The 19,968-nt window shown below is 27.3% G+C and overlaps 1 protein-coding gene across 3 annotated transcripts in view; it reads right to left on the reverse strand.

The window, feature by feature from the left end:
• Positions 1 to 11,986: 11,986 nt before the first annotated feature.
• The window catches only part of LOC112595975, a 31,700-nt gene continuing 23,718 nt past the window's right edge, over positions 11,987 to 19,968 (reverse strand). For 2 of the 3 annotated variants that reach the window (XM_025341398.1, XM_025341399.1), the window contains one exon: positions 11,988 to 12,686. In XM_025341398.1, coding sequence (XP_025197183.1) covers positions 12,273 to 12,686 — 414 coding nt within the window. In that variant the 3' untranslated portion in view covers positions 11,988 to 12,272. Of the gene's footprint in view, positions 12,687 to 19,968 lie in introns of all 3 variants that reach the window. The other variant, XM_025341400.1, reaches the window with a different exon arrangement.

Below are 19,968 nucleotides of genomic sequence, written 5' to 3' on the forward strand. Positions count from 1 at the left end.
TGAGGGAGTGAACCATGCTGTATATATGTATATAATCAAAGCACAGATATTAAATTCGAGTGTGAGTTATTTTACACTTTTGTGCCTCCAAAAACCACCCTTACATGGCTACACACACATGTGCACAATTGCAGGCGAGAAGAAAATAATACTAAGACGATTATCGTCATTCTTGATCTGCGACCGAGGATTACCATCGTTTTCGAACTCTCGTCGCGGCGTTTCACGTACGCTCTTTGTAAACATAAACGCCGTCTCGTCAATGTATACACATAATATATATATATGAGTACATGGTTTAATCCTACTTGTCAGAAATAATATTATTGTTATTATTACTATTATATTGTTGTCGTTGCTGATGTTGCTACCTATTGCTATTGCTGTGATGTTTTGTTGTTGTTATTACTATTATTAACATCATCGATAAGTGTACTCATCTGATTGGGATATGAGGTTGGGGGCAATACCCATAAAAATATAATGTCTCATATGTGAAACACCCCTAGTAGTATAAATACGAGTATTATTTATTTTTATAGTTGATGCCATGGATACTTTTATATAATTTTATATATAAGGTAAAATTCTTTAATGGTAGACTTGTCAAATTATTGTTTTATGGAAACAGACACTTGACGACAATTTTTCAAGATGATTATACTTGTTAGTTTTTTCATATACGAAGTAAAAAAAAAAAATTCTAGTAACTTGCTTCTATTGTAACTCATCTTTAAATATAAGTCACCCCGGATTTGAATTTAACGATAAATCATTGTATAATATAATATACAAATAATTCCGGGCGATTGAGATTTTTGGATTATTAGATTAGATTATGTGTAATATTATGATATGATGTTTTCTTAATTTGACAGATTAATTAATATTTATCAAGAAAAAAAAAGTAGAATTTATTAAGGTATTATAAATTATGAGTCATTACCGATGTACTGGAAAATATGGTGTAGATATACATACTCGTGTTATAAATAGCTTAAAAAATGAGTCAGTCCAAATATTTTGAAAATTTTACTGTAATAGAAAATTAATTATTATAAATTATAATGTATTCAATGGCCAATGATTACAAGTTTTAAGTCTCTATAATTAATATTTTTAAATCACGTTAAAATATTTAGAATAGTTGAATAAAAAATAATTTTTTTTAGATTAAAAAAATATCTATTTCGTCTAAATATTAACTTTATAGCCGAAATAACGAAAACATTTACTGCTGCCATATTTCAAGGCCAATCACCCGATTTGATCAAACCATACAGTGTCATAGACCTGATTATACCTACGTCATACGTGTATTAGTATCGACTATCGGTATTCAAATTCAAATTTAATAATTTCATTCATATTATGATATATTAGGAGACAGCATGGTTATAATAGAGCGGCTTTTCTTGAGGTAGGTAATCAGAAGAAAGTTTTGTTACATCGCTTTGTTCGTCCGCATAATATACACGATCTCACTGAAGAAACGACAATAACAATATAACTATCGTCACGATGATAATTGTCATCGGACATTGGTCCGATGGTATAAAGATAATAATATAAAATAGGGATATGGATTATATGATATTAATTAATTAGTATTGCTGGAGTAACGACGATTATGTCCTAGGGAGGCAACATCGAATCGGTTTGCCTCTTTTATACATACCTACTTACTATATTATACAATTCAATAAAGATTCCACAGGTAGGGTGAAGGCCAGTGGGTGCTACACCCACCGATGTTTAAAAAAACTCTTACTCAATATTGATGAATTTAATATTATTATTTACCTGTGACTCGAGAATGTTAGGCGTATTTCGGTTGTTAAGATATACATTATACGTGTGAACTATTTATAAATTAATATTATTACTTATTAGTTAGGGGTAACATATATCATCAGTTTTATACGACAAAAATACATTATTTATAATTGTGTGTAACGGCTCCTCTCGCGTAGGTTCATTTTTAGCTTTTGGCCTACAATGTACCTACACGACTACACGCACGCACTCCATCTACATAGACCTATTTTATATCGCATAAGTGATGGAAGCAAAAATCCACTGATCGACGCTACAGCGAGTTGCTGTTTGTATTAATATAGAGAATAAAAACGAATTCTTTTAAAAACAAAAATAGATCAATACTTCACTCGGTACTCGTGATTATTATTATAGGCATTGATAAAAGAAGGACTGTATAAAATAAACGTGAAACATTCAGACATAATGACGAACACTTTTGGATAAAAAGTCCAATTATCTATACAAGTCTGCAGCTTCAAATTGTTTACTACATCGATCTGTAGCTTGTCGTGGATTGTGGGTTGGCTTGATAACGTCGTTAAAAGGTATCGAAGGTAAAAATCAAAAGTATTTCGAATTATATATTGTATGGGCAAGACAATAAACCACTCATAGAGACGATTTTATCAATAATAAGGAAAACGGAACAATAAGATGAACACCTGCATTCATCTAAATTCGTGTTTTTTTTCAATTAATGCTCGTCGTTTTTTGGACTTAAATAGTTTGATTTAACATATTATTATACTCGTAGAAATTAATGCGTATCTATTTAATCATATAATAGTAACGGCTAATTATCTTTATTTATAAATAATATGAATACATGAAAAAAAGATCTTATAAGTTATATTAGCGTTTGGTTATCACAAGTATTACTCTTAACAATCTCAATTACTTTTCAATACTAAAATGTATTTAAATGTTTTTGATTAACCAATACGTTTCTTGTAATGTACGTACTTTTTTATTATAGGCAATGAATAATGAGTACAGAGAATTTTAGGTCTTAAATGTTTAGTATTTAGAATCCAACTAAATTAAAAAATAAATAAACAAGAGTAATTATTAAGCATTGCTGAAATGTCAATATTAAAAAAAAAACATATTATTTACAAATATACTTGGAAGGTAGAACCTTTCTCTACTATATACATGTTGTAATTCAATGTTCGCTGCGTGGGATCTCCAACTTGAGGGTACCTTCTAATATTTCATATTGATTATTGTTGTGATTATGATCACAATAATATAATTTTACGGCGTAAATAAAGGTATATTGGTTCATTCAAAAAAATCGGATGTATATTAATTACAGCAAAATTATATTTTGGCCTGTAAGAAATTTGACACCGACTATCGTTCCTCTAAATTGTTTTATAACAATATTATGATCTCGCTGGTTTGTATTTTAATAATATACATCATACTTACTATAATTTTGAAGTTAATTCATAATATTTAATATGAATAATATTATAAGAGAATTGAGCATAAATAAAATCAGCAAAAACAAAAATTACTTCAAATCACTATTTTAAATATTGCAATTTAATTTAATTTTTTTTTTAAAAAAACCTCAATCAGTATTTGAGTAATATTGAAAAAGAAAAATTATATTATATTGTATTATAACAAATTTTATATCGTATTTATAATTAAAAAAATATTTAATTTTATAATTTTTTTTTTTTGCTTTTCTAATCACAATATATAATATATTATATCGACAGCCACGGGATTGATTTATATATATATACAAAAAAAGGCAAAATTCTAAGTGCTGATAAAAGGCAAAAAGAGCTTAGCAACAGTTTTACTACTTTTTAGTAGAGTAAAAGTAATTTTTTTTTATTTGTTCTGAATTTACGTGTTGGGGTTTTGGTTTTTACTAAAAATTTAGGAATATATTTTATAATTTATTTGTATTCGATATTATCTTAAAATGGATATTCTGAGTACTTGAATACTATTTATTCAGAATATTGCTTTCGATAATATTCTTGTCGCTTTATTAAAATCTTAAGAAATTTAATAGAATACTTTATTGAGAGAAATGTTTAAAATTTGAAATATCTAACAAACGTTTTTTAGCATACTATACCTAATCTAATCTTATTGCGTACTTGTGTACTATAGATACTCGTTTAGAAAATATTTGGAAAAACTGAGAAAAGGGAATAATACATTTTTAATTGTGTTATCTGTGTAAAAGCTTAAAATGTGATAAACAACAATATTAATAAAGGTCAAACACTATGTGCAGTTTTTTGAGTAGTTCACATAACTTTAACGAGAGTCGCTTTTACTTCGAAATAATCTACTTTATAACATCAAAATCACTTTTTTCGAAAAATAAGCATTAAATATATCAATATTTAATGTGGTATCACACAATGCGAACCATTCGTAACGTTCGCAATGTAAATAAAGCGCCCTAATTTTAATATGAACATTTGCTAAAAATTAATCACAACAAATTTCAAGCGAGTGTTCGCGTCTTGTGAAACTGACTTAAATGATTATAGGAATAAAAATAGCATATCTGTGTGTTAAAAAATTTAAAATATGTGTTATTGCATGTAGAATACATCATGTTTCTAAGTCCTTTTTGCCTTTAATTGAAGTCAATATATTATTAAAATATAATATGTTTTATAGGGATGATCAAATAGAATAGATGCCATTGAAAGCGTAAGGTTACATTGTATACTATTATACTTAATAGTCTTAATTCGCGTCTTGTAGTTATATGTTATTTATCAGATTAAACGTTTTTTTTTATACACAATATTTTTACACCGACGAAATTATTATTTATCGCAACAAATAAAGATCTTTTGTAGTCGCCCACCGTGAAAAATAATTTTACACCCCATCGTTCGAGTGGCCGCCAAACATATTTTTGGATTTTAGAAACCGCTTCGAGACCAGTATAATATATACATAATATAATATAATATGTATTTATTATATATATTTATTGAATTAATAATACCAAAAAAAGTAGATTTATGAGGACAGTTTAAATACTTCCAAGTTTGTACAATATACAAATATGTACCGCCGTGTCGTCGTCATGGGTCGTGGTCGTAAATAAACTATAAAGACGGATAATAATAAACGTCCTTTTTAGTAGGGAATGGAGGAGTGCGAACGGCCATTAACACAATGCGTACATAAAATATGGCTACAACCACCGAGGAGTACACCGGAAGCTCGGTGCGGTGTCTGCGCGTTTGTGGAAAGACGGAGAAAGAGATGAACGCGAATGAATAAAAATATTCAAAAAATGCATCGTTGGAGGTGGTACTCCGGCGACGGTACATCTCATCGCGTCGCATTGTGTAGATATCTCAGCGGGCGCGAGAGAATATTATTATTGTTGTATCAAAATCCGTTTGTATACCGTTTGGCGACGCGACGGCGCCACTCAAACGAAGGGACGCAAAAATGTTATACACGAGGCGGCGGAGGTTGACGGTTTTTGTTACAATAATTTCAGAGATGTAAACATATTGTGTGTGTGTGTGTGTGTGTGGGTGGGTGTATGTGTGTGCGAGCGTGTGTGAAAAAGGCGTTGATCCGACAAATACAAGATATAATATTAGACGTAGGTATCCAATATACGTGTCTTCAACGGAATTTTGTATCGTCGTCTCACGGAAAACACGTCACCTAGGCTGGTCGATTTTTGAATGAACTGACACCGAAAGAATACGTCAATATACACATATGCACATTGACATATACATTATATATATATATATATATATATATATATAGATAGGTACTATACAAAATATTGTATTATTAGTACTTAACCTACCTAACTAAAATATAATAATGCAAAGGACGAGAAGTGGCTTTTATTCGTACAGTGTAACAAGGACCAGTTCATAAATTCATTTAAATGATACATTTTTTTTTTCGTTCGATAACTTTGAGTTTTCAGAATTATTTACGATTTTTATAGTTTCAATTAGGATTGGATTTTTTAATTTTCACCATTCTCATGTTACCTGTACTTAATTTAGTAGGAACAATAATAGGTATAATGAGAAAAACCTTTAAATAAGAAACAAAAATATACTCGTATAGCGAAATAAATACTATTTTAAATGAATACATGCTAATATTAACTAAAATCAGTAAAAAATCCATTAAGATAAGTTTCAATTGGTAGGTATCTTATTGGTATCTATATAATAAGACTTGTAGTCAATTATCATTATTATACGAACTTATTCTCATACATTCATATTTTATACGAATACAATAACACTAATTTGCTACTATTATAAGAATACTATTGCAGGTACTACAGGCTTAATGCATGCTATTAATTGAAATGAATAATGAGTTGCATTCAACGATTGAACACAGTATTATATCTTATAAAGCTACGGAAACAAGTATATTAATAATGATAATAACAAAACGGTTTAAGATTGAAAGCAGATGCTGCAGGTGTTCAATACAATAATTGTTAGTGTACTGAGGCCTATATAATATATATAAATACATAATACAGTCATGGCTAAATCGAATTTTTTCTACATATAGGTAAAATGACTAAAGAAACGTGTACGTATTATAATGTACAACATAACCAGCAGCTGTAAACGCGGTGAAATTATTAGATTAATAATAGTTGAAAAAGGCTCGTGGTTTAATTATTATTGAATAAAAGTCGATCAATCGACAGATTAAAAAATGATTTTAATACATTTAAAAGAACTATACTTATGAAAATTGTGTGACTTGTTTTAAGACGATTTAGATATAATGAGCAATATCAGCGTGATAGTGATGTTTTAAGACTTTAAGAGTTTTATTGCATTGTGTCTGAACAATTGTTCGAAATTATGTTTGACTTGCAATAATCTGGTGAAATATTGCAATCCCTGATATTATATTAAACAGGAATGCGGGAATAAAAATAAATTAAAAACCGGTAAAGTTAATACGAAGTTTTGACGAAAAAAATCGAAATTTTGGAAATATATTATTTTAATATTCTTTAATATTTCTATATTTTCTGAAACTCTGGGAAAAAAAACGATTTTTCCGATATTTTGATCCCTATTTGAAATATTTCTATGTATAAAATTAAATTTTCAGTAGCTTATTAATTATAATTTATAAGTATTTATAAGTTTAGATGAGGAGTACAATAGACGAAGATTTTTTTGGTTTTTGATTTACTTATATTAATAATTATAGCATAATTTAATATATTTTTGCATATTTAATATCTTTAAAGTGTGTATTTTACAATTTTTTTTAAGTATGTTTATATGCATATTTTGTCTATTTTAATTGCTTTAAATAATTTAACTCTTGTACTACTCATCTAGAATTAGATTCTTGTACATCCAAGTATTTAAAAATATATTTTGCTTTGAAATAATAAATAAATTTAAAAAATAGAAAAAATAATTTTTTTATAAAAATGTTGATTTTTAATGATTTTAAATTATGTAAAAAATAATTTCAAGAAGATTCATAGTTTTGAAAATAATGAGCTACGTTAACCTATTCATCTGGTATACAATATACATACTTTTATATTCAGTATTGTTTTTATTTATTTTTATTCTAGCTAATTGAAAATTAAGACTGCTGTCATAAGCGACAGTTTGATTATTTAGTCATAGTCGGATCCCTAGTGCCGTATGTGTGTTAGTATTATACTATTATGTAATATTTTACGATATTTGTTTTATATTAGGTATATAAATGAAATCATAATCATGAAAATCATGACAGTACCACTCACGACGACAATCCCGTAACTTCCTGTGGCATCATATTATTATTATTGTATGTGCCGTTATTATTTGTGGGTTAGTTTATTATTATTTCTTTCTGACGTAAAATATTACACACTTTTAAATTATACTGATAATAATTATATATTAATAAATAAATTTAATCCTTTCTTAATATTCTATCATTAATTCAGTACTGGGTTGTGTAATAGTAACGTATAACGCAGTTACTTTTTTGAGTAATGTTAAGAGGACGCCACACCCACGTGTATTACCTTCGTATTACATACATACAATATTGCAAAGTATTTTTGAATGTTTTGTTTTATTCTAATTTTTCAGCATAACTGAATTCCATACTTCAAGTATGCTTAAAACATATTTAAATTGAGTTAAATAAAATTATTTAAAGTTTGTCAAAGTTTTTTCAAATTTTTAGAATATTTTGTACCTTTTTAACCGAGAAAATTCTTTCATATGAAAACTCTTATGCTATTTTAGTTTCTGCACCCTTAGTTGGCTGTATAGTATATATATAAACATTTTAAATAAAATATTTAATATTTAAATTGCAAAGTGTTTAATTTTCGAAATTGGTTGGCTGTTTTTTTCATGTATTATAATATAATATTCTATTTTTCAGCATAAAAGTTTTTTAACACTACTTTAAAATTCTATGTTTTAAAAATAAAATGAAAAGAAATAAACATGTAATCATATATTTAAAAATATCGATTTCTGGTAAATTTGAATTACCTACTATAATTATACCTTTATAATGTTTAATAATTATAAATACGTAACAATTAAATAAATAAATTTAATGAAATTCATTTGTAGGCTTTTGATTAATTTTAGTTGAACGAGTATTAAAAATTTAAAACTATTTATTTCATTTTGTCGATTTATTTATAATATATCTATATATATTTTAGCTACAACTTCAAGTTTACTGATATCGTTATTATCATAATTTTACAACAACACAATTTATTGGGGAGCCGTTAAGCAATATAATAAAAATAAATGATTGCCACAAAGAAAAAACAAAAGTCCTAAACGTATAATATAATACTATATATGTAATATTTACGTTATGTGAGTATTTATTTATGTTAATTCATTGGAATAAAAAGTCATATAACGTATATTATTTAACTAATAAGAGCCTAATAATTCAAAAAAAAAAAATTGCTTATTTTTATTTTTCAATGATTCAAAGGTTTAAATAAAATAAAAATAGGGTTGTGTACTGTAACGAATTTTTGTTTATTTGTTTGTATTCAATTGTCAAGGCAACATAATGGTCGATTCATAAATATATAAATAAACGAGTTATAATTTATAATGCATTGTCGTGGGAGGGTGCATTGGTGTATGTCGAAAGGGGCGTTACAGGGGAGTGAAACCAAGGTGAAAGGTTATCCAATCCGATGAATGGTGTGGCTTACCAAATAATTTTATTTATCGCGCGTTGATCATAAAGTGCTTAAATATCGTTATTTTGCTTTAAATTTTTTCCCAAGTATTCCTTTATAATATAAATAACATTTCTACTATTATTGTTTAAGTTTATCTAGGTTATTAAGTTAGTTATTAGCTTTTCGTATTTCTACAGATCTAAAATAAATGTATTACGCCATATAAAATGCCTAAATACTACTCCTTAATAATATATATTATTATATAATACATTAATACTGTCTCTATGGACAAGATACATTGTTTGAAAATTATTTAATTTATGAAATTGGCCAAATCTAAAATAATTTTGTTTTTTTTATATACCTTAGGATTATTTTGATTTAAATTTTTTTATGATGTAGATATACATAAATAGTTTTGATAAAATTCATTGTTTTAAATATTAAATAGATCTAATCAAACATAATGAGAAAAAGTAAAATTTCTATTAAAAATTAGTTTAATGTCTTTAATGGATCTAATAAGCATTATTAAATTTCGTTTTTATTAACTTGATTATTTGTTATAAAATATAAATACTAACAGAATCAGTGTACCTAGTAACAATTGGTGGTTGGTGTAATGCACTATTTATTTTACAATGGTACTTAAAAAAATATCGTCGTCAATAAAAAATGTACAAAATTATGATTTATATGATAAGTAAGATCATGGTAGTACTAAAATACCATAATGGTATTACCATCATAGTTATTACTTATTAACTCTTACACCGTTAAAAATTAAAACAGGCAAACAAATAAATTATGAAAACGAAATAAGAATTTCGCAGTCTATACCTTCTTTTCTTTCGAAACATAGATGGGTGGAAACTGTTTATCTCAATACTGCCACTCAACCTCATATTATTTATTCATAAATTAAATAAAAATATTGACAGAGAAGAAACAATATGAAAGAGAGCTTCTAACCACCCCACAGTAAACTATATTTAAGTGTACCTATAGTTAAAAATATCTAGTTATACATTATAGTTATTACATACCTATTTAAAATATTATATATATAGTTGATTTGTAGCATGATTATCGTCTTTTATGGGGGGGAACTTTGTCACTTGTAAGTTTAAATATATGTTTATAAAAAAAATATTTGAAACTATACACGAATACTAATGTGTGTTTGCTATAATAATTCGTATTAAAATAAAAATTATTATTAGGTTAGACTATACATAAGTATTTATATTTTACAGTATCTATTATAATATAGTAATTAACTATAATTATTGTTTGGTAATGTTAAAACAAATATCCATTTAAGATTAGTATTGCACATTTCTATTGGGTACTACGTATTATTATTGTATAATAATGTAGCTTATAAGTTATAATGTACCTATATCAGAGGCTTAAGTGTCTGTCATATTATAAACTATAATTTGTATAGGTCGAGTCGAGTCGTCATTATAGCATGGCACAATTATTATTATGTTATAATGACGTTATCGTCATATTGTTTTGACAAGTTTAGTTTTATTTGGACAATTAATTGTAAATAATAATTAACAATCTTCTCTAATGTAATATTATTGTATACATAAAAGGTAATTATTGTAATTAAAATACAATTTATCACGAATATGAGTAAAATAATGTCATTGTTATGATGTAATAACGACCGTCTTCCATTATAATAGTCCCGATAATTTAATTTTAAACTTAATAGTTCGTTTATAGTTCAATCAATTTATTGTTTAATAATAGTTTCAAGTCAGCTGTCTTGATTATACAGCACCCGTGGTTGCTTCTAATAATATAAACACGAAACTAAAAAGGATCAAAAATAAAATTATTGTTTATGAAAATGTCGTGTTATTAAAATGTTTTAACTATCAAAATTACCTGTTGGTGTTAATACTTAGTCTATCTTTACCTTTATACGATTATTGAAGGATATGAATTTATTGGATTCTACAAATTAAAAATAATAATAATAATAAATTTAGGGCTCGGATGTTTATGCACTTAAAACTAGTATAATATGCATGCATTTATGCACTAAAAAATTATGAAATATGCAATCAAAATATGCGCTAAAAATTATAAAATAAGCATTTTTAACCATTAAAAATGCCAATATATGCACAAAAAATTTTATTATTTATTTTAATACAATTTTAAATATATCTTTTAAATTTACATAGTGTTTTATTTACTTTAATTTACGTTATTATTTATAAATTAGGTATTACCATTATTAGCGTTATACTGTGCTACTATAGTTTTTTTAATTTGTTCAAATTTTTAACTACGTCTATTTTCGTTAAGTAAATTTTTATAATGTGAAAAACTTCGTTCTACATCAACTGATGTTACCTTAGACCTTGTCCAATAAAGTACTGTAATTCCGAAAAAATACGATAAGTCGATAATTAAATTTATACTTTACGTCAATACTTGGTAAATTGTAAGACTGTAGTTACCACCTATACAATTTATACATACAAATTGACAATTGTGAAATTAATTGTATAGTTTATTAATTAAATTGTTTTTTTTTTTTTTTAATGTACTGAAATATGCTTTTTTGTTTTTAAAATCCCAAAATATGCAATTAAAATACGAAACCATAAAATATGCAAAAATATGAAAAATAAAAATAGTATTACCTATTTGATTCAGTATAACATGAATTAAATTTGTATCCAGGTTAGCATTAAATTGGATAAATAGAAAAAAATATGTAATTTCATAAACATCCGAGCCCTAAATTAATAATAATAAAATACAGTGACAGATTATGTGATTTGAGTAAATTAAAATTATCATACAAAAATTAATATTATTATCAATCAAAATTTAAAAAAAAAAAAACATTCTGTTCGTGATTAATAATATTTTATGAAATATACGTAAAATATATTATTAGGTATTAATATTATTCGTAATATAGTAGTTAAAATTATAATAATTTATATCACGTATAATACATCATTACCGGAGAACGTTCGTGTAATATAATCGAAAATATAAACAAAATTAACTATAATAATACTATTATATACCAAAGTCCTTTGACTCGTTGCGCGTGATTGTTAAACAGTGCAGCACATAAATCGATCGCAAAGGTACAAAAGAAAAAAACTTAATAAATAAATAATAGGTTTATTATTATATGATATATGTACAGACTTAAAAATAGGTTTAAATAAATTAATAATTCATGTTAGAATCCCTTGGGGACCGGCAACTACGTGACCGAGCCGGATGTCTTGTGCCACTTGTTGTGCTTGGATGAACCGCATCTGCGGTGTCTGATACACGGCAAAGGCGTTGAAGGTGTCTGTTTATTGACGGTAGCAGCAGAAGAGTCGTCATTGTCGTCGCCATCGTCGTCTTCGGAAACGATCGCTACAGAGACGGTTGACCATCGCTGGTGCAGGTCCGTTTGGTCTTGGACCATTTTCCGACTGATGTGCAGCCAGTCCTTTAGGAATCTATAGTAGATGGTCAGCACGCCCCAGTCCTGGATCATCATGGTCGTGTGGTCCGGATTTGGGTCCCAGCCCGGGCCGCCGATGATCACGGTCTGTGGTCCGTCGGGCATCTTCCTGTTATGCCACGTGCTCAGGCTTACCATCGCCGCTTCCACTTCACATAGGACCTACGCAAAAAATCATCACTATAGCATAAAAATGATACATTTTTTTGAATATTTTTCAGAGTAAAAATTGCAATGACGGGCACTATTTTACATAATAATTATGAGTTACAACTTAAACGCGTATGTATGTATTAGTTTGTAAAGATATTTTGCGTAAAATGAATGGAAAACTGATTGATACGGAGACATAGAAAAAAAAAGTAATGATGATAATCAAGACACAACTTGTATGACTTTTCTAACATATTTAAACTAGAAGTACAAGAACTATTTCAAGACATTTAATGAAATATAACTTAGGTGAAAATCGTGTATGCGATGGATCTTTTAAGTCAGATCGCATGGGTGCATATTCTCTTAACAATTAAAACTGAAACTATAATATTCAAAAATAATATTTTAATGTTTATTCTAATTCTGTCGGTGATTTTAATGCCAAATTTTCAGAGGACTGTCTAGATCTCTTATAAAAAGATATCTAAACCACACTCCGCCTAACCAACGCATAACATAGTATGTATTTTATGTTCAGAGCACTTAATTTTACTTTTTAATTTTTAAGTATATACACAACTGAGCACAAGTGTATTTTACTGTTATTTGAGCATAAAATGCACAATAATTTAATCATAGACTAGAACTTTATACGTTACGTGGCTTTTTTTTGATAATATATTATTATCTTATTATTTATTATAAATATTATTATATTATTATTAATAATTAATTTTGCTTATTATTTATACAAATGCACTTTTAATTTTACATTATGAAGGTAGGTGAAGATAATATGAGGTTAATGACTTAATTAATCACCTAATATTAATAGTTTTAGAAAAGTTAATAACTTTAACAGTTATCATTCATCGCACTTAAGTACTATTATCTTTATTTAGAGTATAATTTAATTATTTGTTGAGGGATTCATTTTATTGCAGAACTATTTTATATATTATTATAATTTTATTTTAACCAACTAACGGGTATAGCATTAACACTGAATCATTTGTTATAATTATTTCATTACTTTCTTTAAATGTTTTAAAGTTGCCTATTTAAAACCCCTTAACAATCAGATTAGGATGGCTCATAATATTGCTGATAAACCTGATAAATTTTTATGCAGATTTAATAAATAATAAACATTGATTACTAAAACATATAAATAATTTTCTGACACTCTGATTATCTATTTACTTGAAGATGCCTTAAAATGTATGGTCTAATCTATTCGTATGCTAGGATAAAAAATATAGCATGTGATCTATAAAGCACATCTATATGAATTTGATTAAAAAAAAAAAAAAAAAAAAAAATGAAAAGAGTATGAAACGCATACAATTTAATAATGGATTACAAAATTTAATAAAATAATTTTTGCAAAGTAGTTACGATAATCAACTCGTATCAATCCTCATGATCAGATACTTTAATTATTTAGAAGTTTAAATAATAACATAACATTGTGTACAGTGATGTACATGGAATAGTCAAAATATAAATTATTTCTGTCATTTTATACGCCTATTGAAACTTGTAATATTAAGTGTTTAAACGTTATTTGCTATATTCATCTGGCTTGCTTATCGTTGTGTTAAAATATAGTATATTATATGGTTGCATCTAAAAATCAAAAATTTCATTAGTTCATTGTATACTATACCGTAAATTCAGTTATTGGGTTAAAATTACAATTACAAACTATTTTTAATAACGTAAAAATCTTTTTCCAAACTTATTAAAAAGTTAAAAAGAAATACTAAATTTTGTTTAAAACTGAGATATGTATAATTGTTAAAATGAAAAAAAATGAGCTGTTTACATGAATATGAAATTGTTATTGTAACATATCGTATAAACAAATATTGAATTCTTACGTAATTAATTATTGTGACAAGATTTAGCTGACGGTAATTATTTCGAGGACGAACGGTTAACTAAAACAGTAAGTGCGCTATAAATTTATAATGATGTATTTTCTGAATAATATAGTTTTTTGTCTCAAATAGATAACTATATGAATACAATAATGGTCAAATCCAAATAATGCTGCATGGGTTTTTAACTTTTATTTGCTATATTCGAGTTGTGGCCTGACATTTTTTGCGTTATTTACTTATACCTGAGTAGAGCGATCCGATTAATATTTACCAATTTAAGATACGTTTATCATAGAACATTTATATTAACTTTACTATTATTGTCACCCGTTTAAAAATAATAATTAGCGACAGTCGACAATAATAATATAGGTTTATTTATAACATAATATAAATTATTATATTAATGAGTTTTTGTCTTTTTTAATTTAAATAAACCCGTGGCAATAGTTACAAGATGATATTGACAAGTCTATAAATTGTTTAAAGATAACACTGAACTATATAATGATGCACTAATAATTATGTAAAAGTTATTTAAGTACTAAATTTGTGACATGATTTAGTGATGTCTGTAGTAGTGAGAAGATGACATTTTTGTACATTTTAAATATAATCCTCCAAAAAATATTTGTACTTATGTTTTATAAATCATAAAAGTCTCAATACAGCTATTAATGTTACAATGATTATATATATAATATCAAATATCAATATGTGTATAAGTATGCATATGTGTAAACAAATAATTATGTAATATTTAAATATTTTTTTTTGTTTTTTTAAAGCCATGTTGATACGACACCTACATCCCCTCCCCCTATTAATATAGGGTCTTTTGATTAGATGATACGGTAGGAAGAGTTATATTTTGTTGAATAGATCAGCGACGACGATGAATTCGATTGAGGTGTTTGTTCAATAATGCATAAACAAATATAAAAATATTTATAGAAAAAATTGCAAAACAAATTTTTAACTTACAATAATGTTATGGACAGACTGTGAAAAATGGAGAGAAAAATTAAGTTTTGTAATAAATAATGTTTATTTTTATATTTTATAATTTTAATTGATATGTATATGTACGTATTGTGTACCCTAAAAAATCAAAAGTCTAAATTCGTATGCATGCAAAAAAACCTGGGCCGCAATTTGAGAGATATTTGTAACATAATACTAATAGTCACCCAATGTAACGATGTGTATAATATGCTGTAAATGAGAGTTTTCACAGAAAATAAGAACAATATTTTTATCGTTCGCGCTGTGTCGTTCTCGAGCAGCATTGGATAAATAAATCAACTGTATGAGATTTTTATATGCATCATTATTTTATCTTTTTTGATTTCATTTGGTCTACTGTTTGCGTTAACAGTAGACATCAATGCGATACTGCATGTGCAACAGAACTTAATTAATGAGATATAAATATGTATTCACGAATAGGTAATAAACATGGGTACCTTTACAATTAATAATATTATAACAACCTCTTGACGCATAACCGTTATCTCATCGCACCTACGCAAAACATTCCAACCGTTGTGTCTGGGACTTGTAATCATCGTCAAGGTTGTTCGACGAGTGTTCAATTAATATTTATCCGTTTATTAATTCAATTTATTTTACCCAAAAACCCTTAGTGGGATCTTGACAAAACCACCACAACACATAACATTACGACGTAGGCATAATAACACTGATGGTCCATTTTATGTGCCTGTAATCGATGTTTATAATCTTCGAAACAGCTATTCTGTGCGCCTATAGATTTCATTTTCTATTGAATACGTCGGTTTTACTTTTTTATTATGATAATATTAATATAATTTACCTACTCGACGAGTCGATGACAGTAATGTTATAAATTATAATGTGATTGTAATACTAACCGAACAATTATGAACTATATTAATGCAATTGTTATAGGTACATATAACATATTGTTTTTGAAAGCGTGTGCACAATGTACAATAATGATAATGTGATTTGCGACGTTTGCTTTCAATTTTATTTTTAGTCGTTATTAGGAATAAAATATAAATTGACAACCATTGTTAATCTTGATGACATGGGAATGGTTTTATCGTAGCTATAAGTTTTTAGTTTTATAAAGTTATCAGTATAATATTATAAAAAACACATAATCATAATGTGTATATACTTAGAATAAATGATTAAATATGTGAACTAAGATTTAATCAGAAAAACATCTACGAAATACGCTCAATTATCATTTAATGATTGATGATTAGATAATTGTTATGTAGTTATATTGTTGTACAAAATATTACAGAAAGAATAAATAATATTCAAACACCTCAAACTTTTAAATTTGTACCATAAAATACAAAATGGTAATGTAGGTAATATTTTAACTTTAAACTGCATTATATCATCTTCAAAGATCTTAGCTGCAATAGATGCGTTTAATAAAAAAAAAAATTAAGACACTTAGGATGAGCAAATTTGAATCACGATGAGGTTATATTTGTTTTTCTAGCAGTGGTACCTATTTCAACTGTGTACAGCAAATTTTAATCATTTAAATATGATTTAACGGAAAAAAAATTCATTTAAGTGAAGCTTGTAATATAATAGTTGTATCAAACTATCAAACAATAATCATAGCAATATTGTGATGTAACATAATACATTCGATTTGCATCATATATAATAACTATAAAACGTTTCTTTGTTTTATAAAATAGAATAAAAAAAGAAAATATTATATAATATTTTAATAATTTCTCTTGTTAATTTTTCAAAAATAAACGTGAAATATAAGTAGAGAACATACACAAGAAAGTTGCGAAAAATAATTCCGTTTGCTGAGAAATGTAACTTTGTGGCGCCCAAAATTCGTCTGACGGCGTGGAGTGTGTTCATTCGGATGTATGAATGAGTTCCGTTCTCTCTGCGAATGGAGTAATTATATTAAGATGACCTCACGTTATATTTCATTTGCATATAGTACATACAAATATATAATATTATTATTGTCGGTTAACAAAGTCTCTAAAATGTCACCTATATGCGCTTGCAGTGCAGTAGTACATAGTAAAATTTTACTTATTTAAGGTTATAATAATATATAGATTATAGGTAGATACGTTTCGAATCGATTAAGAATTAGTATACAATATTATACATGGCTAAAAGAAGGTTAATCTCAAAATTTATCAATTTTAGATTACTACTTATTTTTTAAAGCGTGGCCGATTACTGTAGTTTCTTACATATATTGTCACGTTTTGTTGAGTGGGTAGTTTTTTCTTGGCGTATTTATACAAAAATAATAAATAGACTTCTTGTATATTAATACGCGTAATAAATATAGTATAATATTATGTTCCAATGTATTGAACACGATTTATTTTCCAATATGTAGTCTTCGAATCTGAGTTCACGAAACACTTTTTTAGATTTTCGTTCAATGAATATTTTTAAATGATCAGTAGTAATAAGATGTGTAAATTCTCATTTTTGTTTCCGGACAATATCTTTGTTTAGTTTTATTCATCGTTACAGCGAGTAGTGACACATTCTTAAAACATCGATATGCAGGGATATAATTTGAGGAAGTCAGACTTACCTCCTTATTTGTCTATTGACCTGAGTAAAATACTCAAGTATAATATGATCAAAATGTAAATAAAGTGGTTATTTATATTTTAAAATATACGTTTATACAATAATCTATAAGCAAATAAAAAGGTTGTAGGTACCTACAAACCCAATAAATCAAAATTTAGATGTCAATCATTTCTTGTTCAGAAGCCATTAGATGGAAAATCTTTTAATAACTTCCTACTCCAATAACTTAATACCAGTTATAGACTAAAAAGTATTTAGTGAGAATTCATGCAGGTACCATGCGTAATCGTAAATACATTTGTGCGGTATGAGATATAAATATGTAATAATAATAGGTACCTAATAATACGCTCTCGAAGTCGAAGTCACGTGATCGAGATCCGTCTTCGGGGCATAATGATGATATAAGAACGTCGTAAAATTATGCGTTTGAGAGACGGTGACGCGACAGCAGTGGCGTGCAGTAGCGCGCGCATCGTTTAGAAACGGCCTGTAAAATTTGTCGTACCTACCAAATATATACATCGTGGGGCGATGGTTTTCGGCGAGGTAATAAATTTACGATTGTCTCTGTCGGCCCGCAGAGCGTGTTACAAAACAAGATAGGGGGCGAGGCGAGGGTGAGAGCGTATACGCGCGAGAGGGTGTGCGCGTTGGGGCGGGAAAAAAACAGTGTTATACACACACGCACACTACACGCATACCGCGCGGCGCATCTTGGCTTTAACAGTATAATAATAATTTCGAGTTGAATAGATAAAAACTGTCGAGTTATGTACATTGATTGCCCTTAGCGCCCCGCTGAGGCATAACCAACGTCAATAGAGACCGCACGGAAACATTCACGCCTTTATTATTGCGGTGATTTATTCGCGGGGGACGTCTGTGCGAAACATCTGCCTATGTCGTGTATAATAATATTGGTCTTTATATTTTTCCGTTTGTATATAAAATATATATATAAATAGGTATAATATTATACCGGTGTAGGTCAACTCGTCGACGCGCACCCGTACGAACTTATATATATATGCGTATAATACATACTTATGTACAATGTATATTATATAAATGTTATCGCATGATTTGCATGTATATATAGGTAGGAACTATGCAGCTCTTACACTCGCGAACACTGCATATACGTGCATTTCACACATGAGCCACTATTTAATATCGTTTTTTTTTTCTCTTACGGTTTGTCGCCGTGTTCAACACGAATATCTATGATGTAGGTACGCGATTTATTATAATGTACAATATTGCCGGAAAGCACAAATAGATCATTAAATTTTAGTATATACAGTGATTATTGTCTATAAATACAATTCAAGTGTTGCTATAAGCACTCGGGCTTTTCTCACCACACTCGAGAGTCGGATTAATACAAAAAATATAAAAACTAAATTACGCTTATCACTGGTGACCTTTTAAAAACATGATTCGTGTTTATAACTTTTATAAACTAAAATAATGTTATATGGTTCAGTATTCGTGCAAACAATTGTATACAATAAAGTGTACACAGTTTATAGACAAAAAAAAGATTATTATTTTAAATTAAATATTTGAATGTTTTTAGGATTTTAAAAATATTAATTTTATAAGTTTTCATTGCTTATGTAATTTTATTTTTATTTTTTTTTATTACACTTGATATATGTTTCTTGCTTTTTGTCATGAACCAGTTGATTTACATAATAGTAAAATAATAAAATAGTTCTAATCCAATGATAGCAATGGTATTATTATAAATAATTACAATATAGTGATATTGCAATTCAATTAATTATATACCAAAT

This window comes from Melanaphis sacchari, unplaced genomic scaffold (assembly GCF_002803265.2).
Source record: "Melanaphis sacchari strain LSU unplaced genomic scaffold, SCAv2.0 Contig2_pilon_pilon, whole genome shotgun sequence".
NCBI classification, from domain to species: Eukaryota; Metazoa; Arthropoda; class Insecta; order Hemiptera; family Aphididae; genus Melanaphis; species Melanaphis sacchari.